At 35.8% G+C, this 23,126-nt stretch overlaps 3 protein-coding genes across 9 annotated transcripts in view; 2 read left to right on the top strand and 1 right to left on the bottom strand.

Moving 5' to 3' along the window:
- Window positions 1-13,708, top strand: part of LOC137823050 (uncharacterized) — a 31,692-nt gene extending 17,984 nt beyond the window's left edge. For 5 of the 6 annotated variants that reach the window (XM_068628156.1, XM_068628157.1, XM_068628158.1 and 2 more), the window contains exons 22-36: window positions 259-747; window positions 999-1,160; window positions 1,343-1,672; window positions 1,771-1,853; window positions 1,990-2,094; window positions 2,536-2,764; window positions 3,854-4,216; window positions 4,879-4,980; window positions 6,212-6,355; window positions 6,669-6,757; window positions 7,381-7,463; window positions 7,569-7,684; window positions 8,743-8,828; window positions 12,074-12,173; window positions 13,252-13,708. In XM_068628156.1, the coding sequence (XP_068484257.1) occupies window positions 259-747; window positions 999-1,160; window positions 1,343-1,672; window positions 1,771-1,853; window positions 1,990-2,094; window positions 2,536-2,764; window positions 3,854-4,216; window positions 4,879-4,980; window positions 6,212-6,355; window positions 6,669-6,757; window positions 7,381-7,463; window positions 7,569-7,684; window positions 8,743-8,828; window positions 12,074-12,173; window positions 13,252-13,317 (2,547 nt within the window). In that variant the 3' untranslated portion in view covers window positions 13,318-13,708. The remainder of the gene's footprint in view (window positions 1-258; window positions 748-998; window positions 1,161-1,342; window positions 1,673-1,770; window positions 1,854-1,989; window positions 2,095-2,535; window positions 2,765-3,853; window positions 4,217-4,878; window positions 4,981-6,211; window positions 6,356-6,668; window positions 6,758-7,380; window positions 7,464-7,568; window positions 7,685-8,742; window positions 8,829-12,073; window positions 12,174-13,251) is intronic. The other variant, XR_011083050.1, reaches the window with a different exon arrangement.
- A 648-nt stretch (window positions 13,709-14,356) lies between these two features.
- On the top strand, window positions 14,357-21,162 carry LOC137823048 (potassium channel KAT3). Its single transcript, XM_068628153.1, has 13 exons — window positions 14,357-14,511; window positions 14,623-14,838; window positions 15,234-15,395; window positions 16,392-16,449; window positions 16,903-17,220; window positions 17,406-17,642; window positions 17,749-17,847; window positions 17,923-17,955; window positions 18,600-18,785; window positions 18,930-19,001; window positions 19,806-19,869; window positions 20,435-20,587; window positions 20,878-21,162. Exons 1-13 carry the CDS (start codon window positions 14,357-14,359, stop codon window positions 20,979-20,981), a joined length of 1,857 nt encoding a protein of 618 aa, XP_068484254.1. The 3' UTR covers window positions 20,982-21,162.
- LOC137823049 (uncharacterized) lies at window positions 17,082-21,840 on the bottom strand. Of its 2 annotated transcripts, none has more exons than XM_068628155.1 (4): window positions 21,714-21,840; window positions 21,398-21,449; window positions 21,113-21,270; window positions 17,082-17,296 (listed from the first exon to the last, which is right to left on the bottom strand). In XM_068628155.1, the coding sequence occupies exons 1-3, from the start codon at window positions 21,778-21,780 to the stop codon at window positions 21,123-21,125; spliced, it is 267 nt and encodes an 88-aa protein (XP_068484256.1). In that variant the 5' UTR covers window positions 21,781-21,840; the 3' UTR covers window positions 17,082-17,296; window positions 21,113-21,122. The 2 variants fall into 2 exon arrangements, with proteins under 2 accessions (XP_068484256.1, XP_068484255.1); XM_068628154.1 differs by lacking the exon at window positions 17,082-17,296 and adding an exon at window positions 19,825-20,130.
- Between the last annotated feature and the right edge of the window lie 1,286 nt (window positions 21,841-23,126).

The following is a 23,126-nucleotide window of genomic DNA, read 5'->3' as shown; positions in this document are numbered from 1 at the left end:
GATTTGCTGCACAATCTTCCCTAACATGCTCACCTGCCCTCTATCTTGTCTAGGAATGGGACTCAGCCTCATGAAAGCATATAATTGGACGATCCTATGGGCAAGTGTGTGATTTTTACAACTATGATAGTGAAACATTTAGGATACACTTGCCTTATGTATGGCAAGTTTATGTTTGTAATTTCTATGCAACATTTTGTTTACTCGTCTAGATTTCTTACCTCTCATTCAATGTAATGGTTTCCTGTACTTCTGTAGATATTAAAGGAATTTCCTTCTTTACGAGACAACCATGTAATTACTACATATGCAACTAAGGCTATTGCTGTCAGTATCAGCTCGCCACCTAGGGAACATCGCATATCTGTTTCAGGATCCAGACCAAAGCAAAAGACTAGATCAGGTGCCCCACAAAGATCATCTTTTACGAGCAGTCTAAGTAACTTACAAAAAGAGGCTCGCAGAGCTTTTTCATGGGCTCCAAAAAATTCTGTGGACAAAAGCACTCCAAAAGATGTTTATAGGAAAAGAAAAAGTTCTGGATTGTCTCCCTCTGATAGAGTTGCTTGGGAAGCAATGACTGGAATACAAGAGGACCGTGTTTCATCTTTTTCAACAGATGGGCAAGAGCGGCTTCCTTCCGTTTCAATTACTGAGGAATGGATGCTTACAGGTGACCCACCAAAAGATGAAGGCATTCGTTCTTCTCACAGATATGAAAGTGCCCCTGACATCACACTGTTCAAGGTATAGTAATGAGATTATCTCCGTTTAGGATATCATATTAGAATTTACTGCTGTTGTTTTGTCACTTCAAAGAATATTTCTGCATTTCTAAGCTCTGATATAATTGAATTGAAACCATCCTTGAGGGGATTGCTGATAGTGATAACTGAAGCGATTGCATTGCAGTTGCTTAGTGTCTTCATAGGATATGTATGTAATGCTTTATAAATCTCATTTAGTTTATGCTGACTGCTTGGGTTTTCACTCCACAGGCACTGCTTGCTCTTTGTTCAGATGAATTGGTCTCTGCCAAAATCGCCCTTGACTTGTGCATTAATCAAATGAAGAATGTCTTGAACTCTCAGCAGTTTCCTGAGAATGCATCTATGGAAACAATTGGGAGAGCATATCATGCCACAGAAACATTTGTCCAGGTATTTGATGGGAATAGAGTAATTTATTGATTTTAGGTTTTATCAGTGGTTAATAATGATGGTTCTTAGGTAGTATGTTTGTTTGCTTTACTTGCACATTAAGATGACAGTATTGCTGTAAATGTCCATCATTAGCATTTCTTGTAATGAAAAATGCAATTATTCTAATGTTGAATTTGCAGGGTCTACTTTATGCCAAATCCCTGCTAAGAAAGCTTGCAGGTGGTAGTGAATTGCCAAGTAATTGGGAAAGAAATAGAGATACTGATGACACATCATCTGATGCTGGTAGCTCCAGTGTGGGTAGTCAATCCACAGATGAACTTTCTGAAATCTTGTCACAGGCAGATATCTGGCTGGGTCGTGCAGAGCTGCTCCAAAGCCTTTTGGGATCTGGGATTGCTGCTTCTCTTGATGACATAGCTGATGGAGAGTCATCTGCCCATCTTCGTGACAGGTTGGTCGCAGAGGAACGCTACAGCATGGCTGTGTATACTTGCAAAAAGTGTAAGGTAGATAAATCCCCTCCCTGCCAGGCTTGCTCTTTTATGTACTAGAAGTGCTTGATTTATGTTATTATGGGTTTTAAACAAAGAATATTTCCCTTTAGATTGATGTCTTCCCTGTGTGGAATGCATGGGGCCACGCGTTAATTCGGATGGAGCGCTATGGACATGCTCGTGTGAAATTTAAGTATGTTAACCTTTTTCTGGTGATTATGCTTTTGCTCATTCATCATTCTTTGAATCAATTTTATGGCAGGACTCAAATATTGTATATCTGTCTAGGAGAAGCGTGACATACCAATAATATTTCTATCTCATTTCAGGCAAGCTCTTCAGTTGCACAAGGGTGATCCTGGACCAGTTATTCTAGACATTATTAATACAATTGAAGGTGGCCCACCAGTCGATGTTTCAGCTGTTCGTTCTATGTAAGATGTTATGCATCTATGATAGTTTTCTTTTGCTGCAAATTAATGTACTAGTGTTTTTATTGTCATATCATATTCTAGATTTAAGAATGTCTCTAACATTTGTGTCAAATATTCCCATTGTGTTCCCCATTCATATTTATATTATTTTTTTATCTTTTTTGTTAAAGGTGTTATTCAGATAATTAGATAACTAGATGATTGGATATCTGGATTTTGCTGCTAATTTTACAAAAAGTTATCTGATGTCTCGGCGTATGTTTTGTTGTACTCAAGTAAAATCCTAAATATGTTTATGCTTTCACTTCTGACTGGTAAAGCTGGTTAGTTCTTTAAAATTGCTGGGAAAAGGAAGGAGGAATGGTTAAAAAATAGGGAATGAAGACACCCTGGATCCTTTACATTGCACAGAAATAAAATCTGACTATGTTTTTGCTTCAGGTATGAACACCTGGCTAAAAGTGCACCCACAATCTTGGATGATTCTCTTTCTGCTGATTCATATCTCAACATCTTATACATGCCATCAACATTCCCCCGTTCAGAGAGATCAAGACGATCACAACTGTCTGCAAATAATAATTCTGTGTATAGTCGAGACTTTGAAGATGGTCCTCGGAGTAATCTGGATAATGCTAGATATGCTGAATGTGTTAATTACTTAAAGGAGGTAAGGATATCTCACCCTTGTACGCAAATACATGTATGGATCATAAATGCTCTCATAACTTCCTAATATTTTGTCAAATTAAAATAGCAAAACGTCGTTTGAAAAATGTTTTACTTTTGATGTTTAACAAAAATTTAGAAAGTTTGACTAATTCATGTTTTTGCTATATGTGTTTTAACTCCACCATAATGGCATTGCATGGCAATTTGTGAAGCGAGGCTCACTGGCAGTGCCTTAGGGTGCAATGGTGTGTTTGTATGCCAAAGTTTGGGCTTATGCCTCCATTGATAATCTTGTATATGTATATATATGGCTTAAATATGTATTTAGATCCTGTAAAATTAGCTTTGATTTTATCCATCTAAAATGCTTTTTTTTGGTTTTCATCCCTCAAAAGGTTGATATTAGGTTTTCATCCTTCTAAAGTGCAACAACATTTAACTACGTGTTTAGTGGAAGGTCAGGTGACTGTCACAAGTTAACACTTGATAGAGCTGTGGTCCATGTCAACATGCAATATGTTAAACAAAATTCTAGATGCCTAAACTAAATGTTATTCATCATCTTAAAAAGAACTTTAGAAACCAAAAATAGTTAGTTTAGATTGGAGGGACTAAAAACCAAAGAAAAATATTTATAGGACCAAAATAAGAATACGTTCATCTTATAGGTGCTAAAAACATGCTTAGGCTTATATATATTATTGGGACTAAAGTGGTTTAGGCCTAATTCAACTTCACAAAATCAACTTCTAAAATAAGATTGTCTCCACTTATGTACTGTATTTTGACACTATCTCTAATTGGTGCGGCACTTGAGTTTTTCACAATACATCCATCATGTCTAGCAGTATTGACCTTGATATGAGGATAACATGTTAAGTGACCCTTTTAATGACTTTGATATCATATTACAAAGTTTGTTTAACTTAATCACGCAAAACCGTTTTATAAAATGAAGATTGTTTCTACTTATATTCTGTATTTTAGCTGTCTCTAGGTGATATGGGACTTGTGTTTTTCCCAATACTAACATTTATAATTTGCTTGCAACTTTTCCATTTCCTAATTGTTGTTTCAAATTTTGCAGTATGCACACCAGCATTTGCTTGGCTTCATGTTTAGGCATGGTCACTACCATGATGCTTGCTTCTTGTTCTTTCCCCCTGATGAAGTTCCACCACCACCACAACCATCAATAACAAGTGGAGTGTCTTCTTCATCACCCCAACGACTAGATTCTTTGGCCACTGATTATGGAACAATTGATGATTTGTGTGAATTGTGCATTGGTTATGGTGCTATGCCTATTTTGGAGGAAGTCCTCTCAACTAGGATGTCATCTACTAAATCTCAGGATGCAGTGGTGAATCAGTATACAATGACAGCCCTTGCCCGTATTTGCCTCTATTGTGAAACTCACAAGCACTTCAATTATTTATACAGGTTTCAGGTAACTCTCTAAGTAACGAGTCATCATAAAATTTTACCGTGTCTTCATTTTTCTGTTGGAACACGAAAGGACATTTAGAGTTGTATACTAGGATTTTTGCTGTTTTTTTCAAAATTCTCTTGGGTCCTGTAACAAGTTTCCTTTTTTTTTTCCAAGTTCATTTGCTGAGTTTTGTATTAAACGTGTTATGTTAATTTTTTAGATACTTCAGTTGATTTTAGGTATGCTTATTTGTCAGTGATCATTAAATTATTTTTCTGTCCTATTATTCAAAATACTATGGCTAACCAATGTTTGGCCCAAGAGTGTAAAATATTTTTAGAAATACTGTCTTGGACAACTTGAGAACCTCTACATGTTTTTCAATTTGACTGCAAGTGCCAATGCCCGCAAAGATAAGAGACTTGAGATATATCCATAAAACTCCAACCTAATATGCACAACAATTCATAAACATATGATCACCACAATAACTACTATTATCACTCCTTTATACACAGCCTTATGCAAGCAAGGAAAAAGGTTGTCAACTAGAATACATAGCGTTGTGCATGGAACAAAATTTTTCATTACCACAATAACAGGCTTTCATATAACGTGTTATGACATTTTCAATTTTTTTGTGGAGAATTTTTTAGTTTCTAAGGATGTACAATATTCAGGTAATCAAAATGGACCATGTTGCTGCTGGGCTCTGTTGCATTCAGTTGTTTGTGAATTCTTCTTCACAAGAGGAAGCCATTAGACATTTGGAACATGCCAAGGTATGTCCATAATTTGATAAAATAAAAGGCAAAGATAGCATGCAAACTTTTGAGCACGCCCAATACATTATGCCTTTTAGAAAGTGAATTTAGGACTAACCCAATTCTACAAAACTGACTTGTAAAGTGATGTTTGCACTTATTTATATACTATAATTTGGTCATATATCTAATCAATGTGAAATCTCCAACAATGCATATTCTGTTCAATTTATCAGTAATAATTGGCTTAGTTTTCTAAGTAACTTCTTTTTTCTTCACGTACATTGTTATAACTGCATGAGTATGGAATTTTATGAGTGTTTTTCTTCTCTATATGCTTTGTTTTGAGCACCTTGTTACAAGAAAGAATATTAAATTTAAAGAAGAGCTTGAGTGATTAAGTTGATATAGGTTGAAGTTATTAAGATTAAGAAGGCAAAAGTGTATCATTACAATTTACAGTACATAATGTGGAATGTTGATTGGTTCATTGAAGATTAATTCAAGGATGAGGTTACATTTAACTTATCCAGCGAGATATCCCTATTTGTTGCTAACATAAGGGGGTTGATTTTTTTTATGTACCAATATGGATTCACCCTGCTTCTGAAAGAGATTTTTTCTTCAGGAAAGAAGGAAGAAGTTGAATCAGTATGTTAATTTCATGTTTGTGTCTCTTCTTTGACTGGAAAAGCAGATTTGATTGAATTAAAAAAATTCTATTGAAATTGAAATGTTAACTAGGTATTCCCTACTTTTAAGATTTAAGATTGAATTGATTGGTGAAGGTCCCATGAACCAAAATACAAGAGTTTGGCCCTCCCAGGAGCAAATATTTGTAGTAGCTTCATTAAAGGCATGGATCTTTTGAGGTATATCCCGTTAGTAGATACAGAAGTAAGTCAAAACATTTGAGTTACAAAGATAGTTGTTATTAAATGGTTAGTGGTGCTACTGTATTACATGAGATGTCATAAACTGTACAATGGCCAAGAAGAGGAGTTTGGGAGTTATAGAAGAAAGGGCAAGCATTCTTTCTGTGACAGACAACCTTCTTATTTGACTTACAAAGTTAAAAGAAGCCTTCAACTTCTGTCCTCAGATCCTTTTACTTGTAAATTCTTATTAATTTACAAAGAAAATAATGCAAAAAATCATAAAAAGACATTTAATTAAAGCAATTATAATACTTGTTTAACTTATGTTATTATTTGTTAATAATTCTTTGTTTCTCTCCTTATTGATATAGATGCACTTTGATGAAGGATTGTCTGCAAGGCATAAAGGTGGAGAATCTACTAAGCTTGTCACGAAAGGTGTTAGAGGAAAAAGTGCATCTGAAAAGCTTACAGAAGAAGGTCTTGTAAAATTTTCTGCTCGGGTATCAATCCAGGTAATCCGATACACCCAAACCAAATATTGAATTCTAAGTGGTAACAATTAATTTCCAAGAGTAAATTTGACTATATAGTAATGGACATGGACATGCAAATATATGTGGCTGCTTAGTTGTAGACATTTTTTTTTGTAAGCTTTGGTTCAAGGCATTATCTCTTATTAATAGAAATTTCCATGGTATGTTTTCTTCTTTGTTTTAGACTTCTCAAAGAATTCGTTTTAATTTTAATTTTTCTGCTGTTCAATATGTTTTGATGAAGAATTGTTTGTGAAATCCTATGGTTATGCAGATCTGTTGTATTTTGTAGGTTGAAGTTGTTAAATCTTTTAATGACTCAGAAGGACCACAGTGGAAACATTCACTTTTTGGGAATCCAAATGATCCAGAAACTTTTAGGTTCGTTCAATTTTAAGCTTTATTTAGTGACTTCGACCATCCATTTCTCTTTTTTGGAGTTAGTTCAATTTTGTGAAAATTCACCGTAAAAAAATTGTGAATTTATTTTTTTACGACTTACTATTATTTAGGGGACTTCAAACTTACTACTTTTAACCAACTATCATAAAAGCTCAAGTTGTTTGGGTGATAGCACATGAATGTTTTTTAAATATTTAGCATGGACACTCACTAGAATGCGAGGACAATGTGCAGGTCCACGTACCATTTGCTGAAATTAACTTATTATTTAGAAGAGTTGGGGTTAAACTCATAACCACGTGATTGATACCTTGTCATAAGGCATCTATCCAAGAAGCTAAGCTGTTTGGTTAAAACACATAAAAATATTTAGATGGATTGCAGAACAACATATTGTTTATATCTTCCATCTCAAGTATTTTTAACTCATTTGATAATTATAGGATCAACTGTCATTATAGTGCTTTTAATGACTGCTAAAGTTAACTGTAGAATGCTGTCTATATTACCTGCATTCACATGTTTCTTTTGGTGTGATGTGTAGTATTTCTATTTACATAATGACAAATATTACAAATGCTCACGATGTTTTAAAATTTCAGACGAAGATGTAAAATAGCAGAGGTTCTTGTCGAGAAGAATTTTGATTTGGCATTCCAATTGATCTATGAATTCAATCTTCCTGGTAACATTGATTTCACACTTCACATTCTGGTTTTGTTTTCTTGTTTTTTAGCTCCACAAAGTTTTGTCAGCATACTTATCTAAGCTTTTTAATTGCTTCATGCAGCCGTTGATATATATGCTGGTGTTGCTGCATCTCTTGCTGAGAGAAAAAGAGGCAGCCAATTGACAGAATTCTTTAGAAACATCAAGGGCACAATAGATGACGACGACTGGGATCAGGTAATCCTAATTACATTTTTTTTCTACTGCTCTTAAAAGAGCTTTTTCTTATTTTATTTTAATGATTTAATGTGTCTCAGAAGTTCAATGACTATAAATCTTATAGCATGTATTTGATTCTACCTGACCTAAAATGGAGCTCGTTTCCTTACACTGGAAAGGTTCTCTAACAAGCATAACCCCAAAAGATACAGCCTGGCATACCAGGGAAAGCAAAAACGAAAAGACATGGAAAATAGGATTTGGCACCGGACATAGTGCCACTCCTCCAGGCCAAAGCCTTCCTCCTTCCCAAATTCTTTGTTGATTTCCTCATATTTCAGCTCCTCCCCAATATCATTCCTCATCCATGATTCTCCAATTCTGTCTTTCCAACTTTCTAGACTGTCAGTCATTTCTCTGATCCAACCAAATTCTCCACTCCTTCACTCCCTTTAATCCTGTTGGAAATATATGCCTAAATATATGTAATCTGGATTTGCATCATTTTTGGTTATGTTTCGAAATTTAGGAATTGTTTACAAAAAAAAAATTAGAATATTATTCTTAACATTTATATTTTGAGACGTTTTCAGTTTGATTTTAAGATTAGGATAATGTTAATATTTGAATTGTGTTACACTTAAGCTCCATACATGGAGCACATGAATGAAAAGTTTAATAACTGCCTCCACATTACATTATCACCTCTTAAAACTATAGTTTCTATATAAAAAACCAACATCCTATTTCCGTCCTTGTTCTACTGTGTTAGGGCTATCTTTCTGTTTCTTTCCTCCCCTTAAGTATGTCAATGATCCGTGTACCACTCTCTTTTTTAATATTGTTTTGTCAATGGTGAAACTTGACTTTATAAAGTAGGTTCATAGAGTTCTTTCTATATAGACATGAGCTTTATACTGTCAAAACAGGTTAGGAGACTAAAATGTGCCTTTCTAACCACTTGAGCTTATGGTTTATTATATGTGACTCTTGGTCCTGTTACAAGGGCGAAGTCTGTCTATTGTAGCAAGGAAACTTATCTTGAAGAAATATTTTCAACGTTTTCGATGATGCAGGTGTTAGGTGCTGCAATAAATGTATATGCTAATAAGCATAAAGAGCGTCCAGACCGTCTGATAGACATGTTAACTAGCAGCCACAGGTAAGGGCTTTTATCTATTTTTCTTAATGCACACACCTCCTATATATTTTTGGGGGGACATTTTCTAAAAAGAAGTCCCTGATAGTTTTAGAATTCATCTTCATTCCCTAGAAGATTTAAGGGCAAAAATTTGAAAATCTTATATCTACTGTCATTTTTCAAGAGAAAACTTGACAAACAGTTTCTAGCTATCATGCTCCTAATACATGATGCCAGGTGCCTTCTCCATAGGCTTTTCTTTGAAGTTAGTCTGATAGAACACCAATTCATAACGTTAAAAAATATAATATAGAACATTAATAACACAATACAGAGATGCACTAACTGTTCCATTCCAGAGACAAAAGTCTCCAGTCACATACAGTGCTGCAATACACTTGCTGTCCCAAAGACAAAGTCTCCTACAGAGTATTCTCTGTCTACAAACGAATAACTTCACAATCCCCAATTACACAGCTTTTCATCATATATATGGGTGGGCAAAAAAATCCAAATTACAAAATCCAATTCATAATTATCCATATCCTATTTAAATGGATTTATTTCAAATCCAAATCCATATTTTTGGATTTTAAATCCAAACCATTTATTATCCAAATTGCATTTTGGGATGGATTTTGACTTGGTCCGATCCAAGTTAAGCCAAGACAATCCAGTCAATGTCAAGCAAAGCGGGCCCGTGCCGATCGATGTCGAACCGACCTGGCCCGAACCGATGTCAAACCGAGCTGGACTGGGCAAATATCGAGTCAAGCAAGCCCAAGCTGATTTCGAGTCAACGGTCCTGTGCCGATGTCAACCCGAACGGGCCAGACCAATTTCGAGTTGAGCAAGCCCGACTCGATGTCAAGCTGAACGGACCCAGGCCCAAGACAATGTCGAGCCGAGCAGGCCCAAGCCAATGTTGAGTCGATTGGGCCCTGGCCAATGTCAATTCGAGCGGGCCCGAGCCGATGTCGAGTCATCCGGGCCCAGGCCATTGTCGAGTCATCTGGGCCGTTCTTGAGCCGAGCATTCCTGAGTCGATGTCGAGTCGAGCTGGCCCGGGTAAATATCGAGTCAAGCAAGCCCGGGCTGATGTCGAGCCGAATTAGCCAGGCCAATTTCGAGCTGAGCAAGACTGGGCCGATGTCAAGCCGAGTGGGCCCGAGCCGATGTCGAGTTGTTCCAGCCCGGACCAATGTCGAGTCGTTCGGGCCCAGACTGATGTCGAGCCGAGCAGGCCCAAGCCAATGTTGAGTATTCGAGCCCCGATCGATGTCGAGTATCCCAGGCCCGTGTCGATGGCGAGTTGATTGGGCCTGAACCAATGTCGAGTCTCCTGGGCTCAATCCAATGTCAAGACGAACGGGCCCGGGTCAATGTCGAGTGGAGCGGTCTCGAGTTGATGTCAAGTCGACAACGGCCATAGCCGATGTCGAGCTGAACGGGCTTGAACCGTTGTCGAGTCTTTCGGGCCCGGATCGATGTCGATTCGTCGGGTTAGGGCCAATGTTGAGTCGTTTGGGTCGTCCGATGTCGAGCCGATTGGGCCCTGGCTAATGTCGAGCCGTCTGGGTTGATGTTGAGTCGTCTGGGCCTGGGCCCATGTTGAATGCTCCGGGCCCTGGCTGATGTCGAGTCTCCCGGGCCCGGGTCTATGTCGAGTTAATTGGCCTTAGAAAATGTCAATTCGAGCGGGCCCGAGCCGATGTCGAGTCGTCTGGGCTGTTCTTGAGCCGAGCAATCTTGAGTCGATGTCGAGTCGAAATGGCCTGGGCAAATATCGAGTCAAGCAAGCTTGGGCTGATGTCGAGTCGTTTGTCTCGCATCGATGTCGAGCCGAACAGACCATGCCAATGTCGAGCTGAGCAACCCCGGGCCGATGTCAAGCCGAGTGGGCCCGAGTCGATGTCGAGTCATCAGGGCCCATACAAATGTTGAGTCGTTCGGGTTAGGGTCAATGTTGCTGGGTTAGGGCCGATGTTGGGTCCTTCGGGCTTAAGTCGATTGGGCCCTGGCTAATGTTGAGCTGTCTAAGTCGATGTTGAGTCCTATGGGCCTGGGCCGATGTTGAGTCTCCTGTGCTCTGGTCTATGTCGAGTCGATTGGGCCCTGTCCAATGTCAATCCGAGCAGGCCCGAGCCGATGTTGAGTCGTCCGGGCCCAGGCCATTGTCGAGTCGTCCGAGTCGTTCTTGAGCCAAGCATTCCTGAGTCGATGTCGAGTCGAGCAGGCCCGGGCAAATATCGAGTCAAGCAAGCCTAGGCTGATGTCGAGTGGAGCAGTCCTGGGTATATGTCGAGTCAATTGGGCCCGGGCCGATGTTAAGCCGAGCGGGCCTAACCCGATGTCGAGTTGATTGGGCCCTGGCTAATGTTGAGCCGTCTGGGCCTGGGTTGATGTTGAGTCGATTGGGCCCGGGCTGATGTCGAGCCGAGCCGACCTTAGCCAATGTCGAGTCTCCCGGGCCCGGTTCGATATCGAATGGAGAGGGCCTGCGTCTATGTCGAGTTGAGTTGATTGGGTCCTGGCCAATGTTAAGCCGAGCGGGCTCGAGCCGATGTCGAGTCGTCCGGGCTCGGGTCGATGTCGATTCGATTGGGTCTGTGCTAATTTCGAGTCGATTGGGCCCTGGCAATTGTCGACCCGAGCGTGCCTGGGCCAATGTTAAGCCGAGCGGGCCCGGTCCATGTCGAGTCGAACGTGCTCCGGCTGATGTTGAATCATTCAGGCTTGGGTCATTGTCAAGTCGTTCGAGTCCGGGCTGATGTCGAGTCATCTGGACTCGGGCCAATCAAGTTAGTTTGTGTCCATATCAAAATGAATTTAATGTAATTGACAAAGTGGATTTAATCTAATTAACAAAATAGATTGAATCTAGATTTAATCCACTTTTAAATGGATTTAAAAAAGATCCATTTAAATTTGATTTAGATAAAATGGATATGGATTTTAAATCCAATCCATTTATTTGGATTTGGATTGGATTGGATGATTTTGAAAAATTCAATCCATTACCACCCGTAATCAGATATATACTCCTATGCATAACTACTAGCAATTATTTTCTATAACTTTGTCATCCAGCAATTTCTAATGTAATAAAGTATAAAAATAACTACACTCATTTATTGTGTACACATAATCCTAAAATGTGTAGTGCAGAACTGTTTTCTACACAACTTTCACAACTGCCCTGAACTGAGTGTCCATCAAATTCACCATTGTAACATGTTTACTTTATTTTTGAATTGATCATGCAGGAAGGTTCTTGCTTGTGTAGTTTGTGGTCGATTAAAAAGTGCATTTCAAATTGCTTCACGGAGTGGTAGTGTGGCTGATGTTCAATATGTTGCTCATCAGGTATCTATCTATTTTAGCCTCATTCTTTTGATTTCTTTTTTAGTAACTTTCCAAATGGAAACTTAACTAATTAGCTACGTTAAATAAAACTGCCAATTGTGGTTTACTGTTTGATAATCCCCATTGGTAGTTAGTTATGGGGGTTAACCTAACATCTACACTGAATCCTAACCTTCAATTATTTAAGGATTATTTTAAAATTATTTTTTTTTATAAAAATTAGTGATTATTTAAGGATTTTGTTTATTTTATCTTTTAGGTTATATAAATTATGTTACAATTCACAATTTCATACGATGAATCATACTAAGATTCGATTCACGGTTCAAAAATACATGAAAAATGAATATGAAAAATGATTCATGATTCGAATCTCAATTTATTAACCATGGAGGGTATCAAACCTCATTTATTTGTTGTATTGATTCTATTTTCTCTATATAAATAAAACATTTGTATTGTATCAGAAAATGATTTTAGCTCAAAGTCTCTCTCTTGTAGTTTAACTTAAGAGAAAGAGAGGTTCAAATGCTATTTGACTTGTATGAGTTGTACTACACTTCGGTACTAGTTTAACTACAAACATAGGAAGCCTAAAATCGTCACGTTATCGTATATCCTTCTCTACCATTGCCGTGTGTTTCTACAAAGATTTCATATATTACCTTATAAAAAATTTACGATTTGTTATGATTTTGATTTCTGTTCAGCAATCACCTGAGGAAAATTCTTGTCTCGGTTCTCAGTGATAAAGGAGGAAATCTCTCGAAACTCCTTGCAAAGAACCTAATGCTAGATTCTATGTCTTGTAAATTTAGTGCTTGAACTTATTCTTCTCATCTCTTCTCTCCCGATATAGTGAATCCGATGAACTGAAAAATTGAGAAAAATACATTTCTTTGAAAAATACCCTAGGCTAGTACATGGCCTACGGTTATCAATACCACCTGCATATTACTTTTCAAGAATTTTCTTTTTCTGGAGTGTGAACTTGACATAGTATTTAATGGCCTGTAGACATGTATTTTTGAAAATAAAATGTTCTATTTCTCTTAACTTACTATCATTCTTCGTGCAGGCACTGCATGCAAATGCACTTCCCGTGCTTGATATGTGTAAGCAATGGTTGGCTCAAAACATGTAACCTATTGCTAGAAGAATCTTGATTGTCCAAAGTGCATCTCCTATACACACGCCCAAGTTGGTCCCAATATGTGTCTGGTATTGCTATCATTGCCAGGTTTGAAAGATTGGTGGGAGATAAATCATCAGATGCCCTAATTGGTGCAATTTTATCCTTGAATTTGGGACCATCTGAATGTGAGCAACGATACATGAAGTTCTTACACGCTCAATGGATATGACTCTCTTTCAACCAACAAAAGTTACTCTTTAATACGACATTAAAAAAGAGAAGTTTACAATTTTTAGTAGACTTTGGATCTCTTGTAGAATAGAACATTTGTACATGAATTTTGAGTTTTTCTCACTGTATCAAAGTTAGTTGTTGTATAGATGTCATTCATTTGATTTTACGACTGTCTTTATCACTATTTATTAGAATAACTGCCATCAAAGTTTACTATTTTTTTTTCTCAAAAAGGAGTAATATAGAGGTCTGCTACTTCCATAACATCACGTCATGAAATGCCGCAGTGTAATTGTTAGATAATTTCATTATTAAATCATATTAAATATATAAAAAACGGGTTTAGATTTATATTGGAAAAAAATCCGTTGACATGGTCTGTTTGGTTTTATGAACGTTCTTAAATCATGGATAATGCCTCTGGTTTTTTATACAAGCAAAAGAGAAGCTTTTGATCAAATTAAAGTTAATAGTTTTTTCAATGGAAAACCAATCTGCACGGAGGAATTTTGTCTTATTATGTTCTGCACGTTGACACATCCTTGGATCACCCGTACAGCATCTCTTCTCTCCATATACAAAGCTTTTTGTTTGCTAAACTATGTCGTTAAATAATCGAGAGTCTGAAATATTATTCTAGTGCTGGTGGAGACCCTCAACAAGAACCAACTACGTTTCTGTTAACTGAATAAGAAGCCAAGGGCTTGCCTTGTGCATATGTGCAACAACGTTGATAGCAAGAAAAGTGTTGATCTCTCTCTCTCACACACACACACTCACTCGGAAGCCATTTTGTGAGACGTTTGCTCTAAGAATGTCGATGTGGTCTCTAGGTAGAAGATGCTCAAGCAGCGAAATGGCCTCCGTTTCAATTGCCATCTTTCCAGCATTTGGCAGCCCCATCTTAAATATAGAAGGTTACTCCAACCTAAGAAAATACGTCATTGCTCCCTATGACCGTAGATATCAGTACGTGTTTAATTAATTTCCTTCACAGAATTGCTTATTCAATTTATTGTGTATTATATATGCGTTAATTAATATACTACTCTGTGGAATGGAATTGCAATTTACATGTAGATTGTGGCAAACGTTCCTAGTGGCTTTGGTAGTGTACTCTGCATGGGCATCTCCCTTCGAGCTAGCTTTCAGAAAACTGTTAGTTGGGTCGTTGTTGAGCGTTGATCTTCTTGTTGATGCCTTCTTTGCAGTTGATATAATCCTTACTTTTTTTGTGGCTTACTTGGATACATCAACTTATCTTCTTGTCGACGACTACAACAAGATTGCTCTCAGGTTTGTATATATACCATCTACTTGTTAGATTGATTAAGTGAGCTTAATTATTGTGTCTTCTCTATAATCTCTATTTAAAAGATCTTTGTACTTGTAATAAAATTGTAATAAACAGAATGAAAATCTAATTAGTTGTACGTGGACGTAGATTGTAAATTGACGACTTAATTACGTTAAATTTTGTATTATTTATTTTCTGCAGTTGATTCGTGATAGTGTGTATTGCTTTCGCTTGAGTTTTTTACCATCACTACTTTGACGTGTATATGGGGAAGTTTTATTATTTTACAGTCTTAACTCTTGATTTGTATAGTCTCCTGCATGTACCCTTTATTTATTTAGTTTAAATGAACATATTTTTTAATGGAAGACTTTTTGCACTTTCACTTCAACAGGTACGTAAAAAAGTTGCACTTCACCATGGATCTAGCCTCCACTCTGCCAATTGAGCAGATATATCAAATTCTGACGGGCAAGCCAACCAAAAGTGAGGTATTTGGTTTCCTAGTTATGCCAAGACTCTGGCGATTGAGGCGTGTTAGCGAACTCTTCGCAAGGTACATTCACAAACGAAGTGGATTTAGAACGAAAGAAAAGGCAACTAACGAAAATAAAAAATCAAATTTATACCTCTTCCTTTTTTTTTGTGGGAAATACATCTTCCTCATCCTTATTGAGGGAGTAAATTGCAAAGATATATAATTGGAGTATAAGAGTGCGTTATTTGATATAGAAAATATTAGTTTGATAACTATAAATTAAAAGGTATTAGTTTAAAACTGTAATTTGGTCAATAGGTATTTATATGTTGACAATCCTATACTATTTACAATTTGAGAGAGAAATATTTTTTTTCTGAGATGAAATAATTTTGAAATTATATTGTATCACATCACATTTGTAAAGTGATGTATTGTAAATTGATCTCTTTCAATTTACAATTATCAAATTAACATTTTTCATAGTCAAATAACACACTCCCATGGTCCGATTATATATTTTCACAATTTACTCCCTAAAAAAAATAACATTTTCCTTTTAAAATTGTTCAAAAAATTATTTCTCTTTCCATATAATTATCAATATATCAGCACTCATTTGATTATAGACTTTGTAAATATTAACTCTAAGGATTACTTATAAGTAAATTATATACTAAGACTTTAAATGGCCTTATGAACCAACTTCTAAATAATTAATAAACCTAAACTTTATGTAAGTCAAAGGATCTCAGTCTTTAAATAAACAAATAAGTATGCAATATCAAAACACTATTTGTCTTCAATTAATCATTGTGTAAAAATTATTGTACTCAAATTAATTATTAATATAAACAAATTTCAATATACCAGGGAAAGTAAAATAAGGAAAGTGTAGATAAGATCATTCAGTGGTGATAAAAAGTGACAAAAAGAAAGATAAAGAAGAAGAAGGAATGTGAAATAGATGTTTGTAGATTATACAAGTATTATCAATTATCGATTAAGCAAAATGGAATGGCTTATATGATCAGTATTTCCTATTTGTAACTGAAACTGCAAACTGTTTTCCAGGCTAGAAAAAGACATACGAATAAACTATTGGGCAACAAGATTTTGCAAAGTTACATGCGTAAGGAAATGTCTAAATCTTTTCTTTTCAATAAAAAAAATTCCTAAAATGAATGTTACAAAAATAATTAGTTGCTATAATAACTAAATTAAAAATTATTTTAAAGATTAAAAAAATTATTAATTTTTAAATTAATTTTTATTATGAATAAATAATTTTTAAATTTATATCTAATTAACTATCAAGGTTTTAATTACCAATTATTTATATTCTAAATTTGGTAGAAAAATCTTAATAGCTAATTAGATACCCATTTAGAAACTATTTATCGATAATAGAAACTAATTTAAAAATTAAATTTTTTTAGTATCTAAAATGATGTCTAATTTAGTCAATATAATAATTAATTATTTTTTTTTAAAATTGATTTATTTTCAAAGATTTTCTTTTAGTTATTTTTTTTTATTAAGAGTAAGTTGGTCCATGCTTTCCATTTGATTTGGTTTATGACAGGTTACGCTATTTGCAGCGCACTTCGCAGGCTGCATGTTTTATTGGTTGGCTGTCCAGCACAAAACACCGAACAACACATGGATAGGAAACAAAACACAGGATTTTCATGAATTGGGCATCGGGTTGGGTTACACTTATTCTGTCTACTGGTCTGTTGCAACCCTTACCACAGTTGGATATGGAGATTTTTATGCAGTGAATTTAACAGAGAAGCTTTTCTGTATTTTCTACACGCTCTTTAACATCGGCCTCGGTGCATATGTAATTGGAAACATGACAACTTTGTTGGTTCATATCTCTGTCCGAACCTTTGCCGTGGTAAGTGTTACGAGGACTTCCATGCTCATTTAACTCTTAGCTTTACATTTCATAACCTTGGCATATCAAATCAAACCTAGCATAACATAGAAAGGAGTTATAAAGTGGTTGCAAAAATAAAAGTAGGTGTTAAATGATAATTTACCATGCCAAAAACTAATGCACTTCACCTCCAGGCTTCACAGAGGGATGTCTTCGACAAAATATTACAATATGCAAACAAAAATAGACTCCCAGAAGGATTAAAGGAGCAAATATTGGCACACATGCAATTGAAGTTCAAGACTGCAGAGTTGCAGCAAGAAGTGCTGCAAGACCTACCTAAAACTATAAGATCCTGTATTGCTCAGCATCTTTTCAAAAACATTGTTGAAACAGCATATTTATTTAAAGGAGTTTCTGATAATTTTATCACCCAGCTGGTAAAACATCTTGTTTTATTTCTTCACTCTTTTTCTTCTAGGTAGCGATTGAATAGATTCTGAACAACTCAACACTAACTAAATTTGAAATCATGACACTAAACAGGTGTCAGAAACGAAGGCAGAATACTACCCATCTAAGGTTGACATTATCTTGCAAAATGAGATGCCAAAATATTTTTACATCTTGGTATCTGGGTCACTGGTAAACATCTATTGCTTGTTCAAATCATGCCCTTTGTACAAGGTTTTACTGCTAACTAACTGAACTATTCCGCAGGATGTGTTGATATACAATACTGGGTCCGAACAGGTAAGATGAGATCTACCAAGCAATTAATTTAAGGGAATATGTAACATTCAAAACAAAGTAAAGAGGTAATAACTCCTAGATACCTAGTGAATGGAAAGAGTTGTGCATAAACCACTACAAAGCAACACGCCAGAGAAAATGTTTCAACTTTAAAGAGGATAAAATATTAGTCTCATTTGGACAAAAGATGTAATAGTGTAATTGATTTGTATCTGAAAACGGGGAATCCTTGTATTAAACATTAGATATAAGAACATCTGAACTATAGAGAATAAAAGAATCTCATAGACCGCATGACATTGACAACTAGTGCGTAACCGGAGTAGAAGTCATTTTGGAAGATCAAGTTTCTTCACAAAATAAGAAGTTTTTTCTAATCTTCTAGCTCTTTCCGATAACCTGCTGAAGCAAGCACCTCAAATTAAGTGTAGACTCGTTACTTTGCCAAAAAGAACATCTTCATCAGAATCGTAAATCGAACAGGTGGTTGAAATCGGAAATAAGAGACTCAAGGGTACCAACAAGAAAAAATTTAGAGTACTAATAAAGAGAATGAAATAATAATGATTTAAAAGAAGTATCTATGTTTCTGCACGGATAACAATTCTCGCATTGCTTGACTGAGCTCATGAAAGCTTTTTCAGTTTTTATTCGAACTTGAATCTGGAGACATGGCAGGAGAAATAGGCGTGATGTTTAATATTCCACAACCTTTTACAGTGAGAAGTAGAGGGCTCTCCCAGGTCATACGAATCAATCATCATCACCTCAAGCAGATGGTGCAACCATTTAGTGACGATGGGAAGGCAATCATGTACAACTTTATTCAGGTTTGACAGTTCACCATCAACTGATTAATTAATTTGCTCACTTCAACATTAACCAAATATCATTGTGCATTCATTATATCCAAATTTTGTACACGCCAACATGCTCATACATTTCCAAGCTGATGTTGGTTGTTCTATTCTCAGTATTTGAAGGGCCTCAAAGGCAAGGTGCTAGAAGAAATATCGTGTGTACCAGAATTGCTGGGTGACCTTGAGGTATTTCTTTAATTTTGAATTTCAACCATCAAAACTTATGACTGACTGATCTATTAAGAAGCATAAACATTTAATTAATGTGCAAATAAAGAATATAAGAAAAGGATGCACATAACTCCTTGGATGGTAAACGTTGAGTTCGCAGAGCTAAACCCTTAGGCAAATTTATATACAATTAGCAGACGAGAGAATAATGACTGCCACAAATACAGAATTCTGCCAGGAAGTCCCAAAGCTGCTTTAAACCATGTCTCTGAGAAAAGGATATATTGGATAAATTAAGAACAGAAGAAAAGCCCACTAAAAATAGAAAACCTCCCTTCGAATACCCTCTCTTTGTCATCTTTCCCTAAAGGAACCTTAAGGTTGCCTGGTGATGCCTGGATAATTCTCTCTGTGAATTGAACGTATGTACCGTGGAGATAAATGTTAACATCTCCAATATGATTTGATTATATTATGTGTGATGAACTAACTCAAAAGCTCCCCGAAAGAATAGGGTGATAGCACAAGAATAGTTTTATATTACATCTCAAGCATTATATATCATAGATCGGCAAATGAATAAAGAATTCCTAAATATATAGTTTACACTCCATAAAATAGAATTTGTCACAGACAAATAAATCTATCATAATTTTGTCCACATATTTACGCATAAGAAATCCAACAGTATACTCTTTAAATTCCTTTCCGAACACATTATTTTGTAGTGAACACTGGTTTTTAAACTATATGTGCTACTAGTAATCCAAATGTACATATGTGAATCGCTTCATATATGACGAACACTGATTTTTGCAGCATCTGACACAAAATGAGGGTACACTCGATGAAGATTCCAGATATCAAGATCCATATAAAAAAGGTAGGCTTAATCCAGTATCTAGTTACAGCAATACGAAATGGTAGAGGAATTAGAAAAATAGAATCATTAGACAATCGGGGGTTCTGTAAAACACAACCCAAGAAACTTCATGTTCATTTCTGTTTGTGGGTATGGATGTTGATTTGTTGACATCACGAACAATGTAACATTCTCTTTTCGTTCCTTATTTCTCTTCATCTCCTTCTTTTCTGGGAATGAAGCAAGGCACACACTACACAAGATTGCCCCTTGGTAACCAATCTTCGGTCATGCATGAAAACACACAATTCCTTCTTATAGCAAACAGATATATCTCCATTACGAATAAACCAGCAAGTTGCAACATTAATTCAGTTTGACAAACAACTTGAACTCCACAAGATAGTCAGGAACCTTTTGATATCGAAATGTCACCTAGGTTGGTCTGTTCGTGTTCATTGCTTGATCAGTGTCCAAAAAAATGAAAATGCTATGGAATTCAAGTTTTTCAGAGGATTTGAGATAAATGAAATCATGCTACTTACCTGAAGTACCGGCATAGGTTCATGCTACTTACTAATTGCAGGAAAAACAGGAAATTACAAACCACTGTCAAGCCCAGTCCCCGTTAGAGTTAAAATCCACGGACACCATCCCAATGAAAACAAAATGGGAAATGGAACAACGCCAAAGCTAATACTTCTCCCAAATTCGGTTGAAGATATTTTCAGAGTTGCAGGTATGATTACATTCAACATGCATGCAGGCATCCAAAAGATTCTCAGTGTTTAATGATTAAATGATATCAATAATAGAAAATAACCTAATCACAATATAATCTGAAACCCCTTCTTTGCCCGCATTCCACACAGACAGGGCTCACTATTTAAAGCCTTTACGTTCAGCAACAGAAATATATTGAACAATGAAATTATATGGATTTCGCTCTTGTATTCATAGAACTACACATATTGAGGTAACAACAAATTCAATAGCATAACTAAGTTGATTGGAGTTTTGTGTACGCAGAGAGAAAATTCGGAAAAAGAGGAAGCAAAATTCTCATGGCTGACGGCTCAGAAGTAGAACAATTAAACGCGCTAAGGGAGAATGATGAGTTATATATCCTCTAATGATCAAACTAAACAGAGATTAACATTATGCTCTGCTCATTTTGATACGTACGCGTTTCAGGTGTCAATCTACTTAACCAAGCAAGATATATGGGATACAATGTATAAAAATGAAATATGTAGAATGATACCTAAAGCATTTTACTCTCTGTTGAGCATCTCAAGAACAGCATAAGCAGCTTTTTGGAAGTTATCTCTATCTTCGTTTAAGGCTGTTTTCCTCTCAAGAGCAGAACCTTTGCATTTCTCTATCTCCTCGTCTATAACTGCAGAATTATGATTAATTTCACTGTAAAAAAAGAAACAAATCAAATCAAAGAGGATAAAATAATCACAAGTTTTAACCGAAATCGTACTGAAAAAAAAAACCAAAAAAATATTGATATTCAAAAAGCAATAATGATTAGGAAACTGACGTGATCGTCTTAAACAAGTTCTCCATGATCTCTTGGACTTCATTTGATATCTCTGCACGGTTTAGCAGAACAGTCAGAAATTGAAGTAAACACAACGGGAAAATCGTTAATCGATCGAACCATGCGTTGCTCAGAATTGGATTTCATCAAACACACGAAATCATTATAGTTCATTACAAGTGAAAGGTCGCATCGCGTCACGCGTGGTTTGAATTAACAATTAGGTTTTTGCATTTGCAGAGATTGTTAATCCTCGAGTTTCATGAATGCGGATGAATTATTACAATGGAAACTGGAATTGGCGGTTACGACTCACCGTAGATGAGAGAAGAAAGGTGATTTTCGGATTCTGCTTCTGTAGGTATTGCCTCTGAGGACGCCATGGATGCGAACGTTGCTTCGAGCGAAATCACAAACAATACGCGCGCTTTGACTTCATTTTCAAAATTAATATTATATATAAACACACACAGAGAGGTTAAAAAAGGAAATTACTTTATTTAACAGAGTCTTTTATCTTTTTACCCATCTTTATTTTCTTGAGCCCACCTTGTCTACTTGGTAGGGCCATTGCATTCTGCACCTCCTACTTTAAACACTTACCTTCATGGATGTGGTGAAAAGATAAAAGCGCTCTTTATTTTTATTTATGAAATGCATTTTGGATCTATGTTCTAAAATAGATTTTTAGATTTGAAAATGCATTTTGGAAAATTCAATCCAAAATGTTTTTCTTTCTATAAAAAAAAATAGTAAGAATTGAAGTCAAAACAAAATAAATAATAAACGAGCATTATCTCAATCATCAGCGGTGGTAATATGTGTATAACTTCAAATATTTTGGTAAATATTTGCATCCAACTATCATAAGATGAAGACTATTGGGGTAAGAGTAAGTAGACCATATTATGTTTATAGTTAATGTGGGTAAACTATCTTGCAATTTAACTTAAGTAATTGGGAATATGAATATAAAATATGACCACACACATTTGAAAATACCTTAACAAAATGTAAATTATACGTGTCCAATTCATATACTCAGTAAAGATTGACTGACATTCATGGGAGGCTTACTTCATAATGGGAATATCGTCATATTAGTTTCAATGATAAACACACTACAACAACATTATATCTACTAGCAATCACGTATCACATATTGGACATAGTCATCCATTTGCCAACACTGACTTGTGAAGACATCAATGTTTGTTAGAGAAATTTAAAAGGATAATCATATTTCATCAGTGCAAAATACATATTATTACAACAAGCTATTAAATCGATCAAATGAAAACTGATGTAAAGCATCACACAATGGCATTTTTTCAATTTTTGGCATAAATATTACATGGATTGTACTGACAAAACCAAGTTTAAAGTTCATCTTACACACCCATTGAAGTAAGTCATCTCGCATTCCAAATATCTACACAAATACATTACAATATAAGTATATCTCATTCACACATTTTTTACACAAATGAATGCAAATATAATTATTCCATCTATTGTAAAAGGTCGAGCGTAGTCTCCTCCAATCAGTTCATCTTTAGATGCCACAAGCCTCATTGTTTTTGGCTCATACATATCAAACAACTTATCTACTTCATCGAATATTTTGCTTTACATTTGTGATTTCATCCCTATTCAACAATCACTATTAAAGTTGTGACTATGCTTAGTACACATCAATGTAATACATTAAATTTTTCATTAACAAAAA

The sequence above is a fragment of the Phaseolus vulgaris genome, chromosome 9 (assembly GCF_000499845.2).
Source record: "Phaseolus vulgaris cultivar G19833 chromosome 9, P. vulgaris v2.0, whole genome shotgun sequence".
NCBI lineage: Eukaryota > Viridiplantae > Streptophyta > Magnoliopsida > Fabales > Fabaceae > Phaseolus > Phaseolus vulgaris.
Note: the sequence above shows the minus strand (reverse complement) of the source record. Positions and strands in the feature narration are given on the sequence as shown.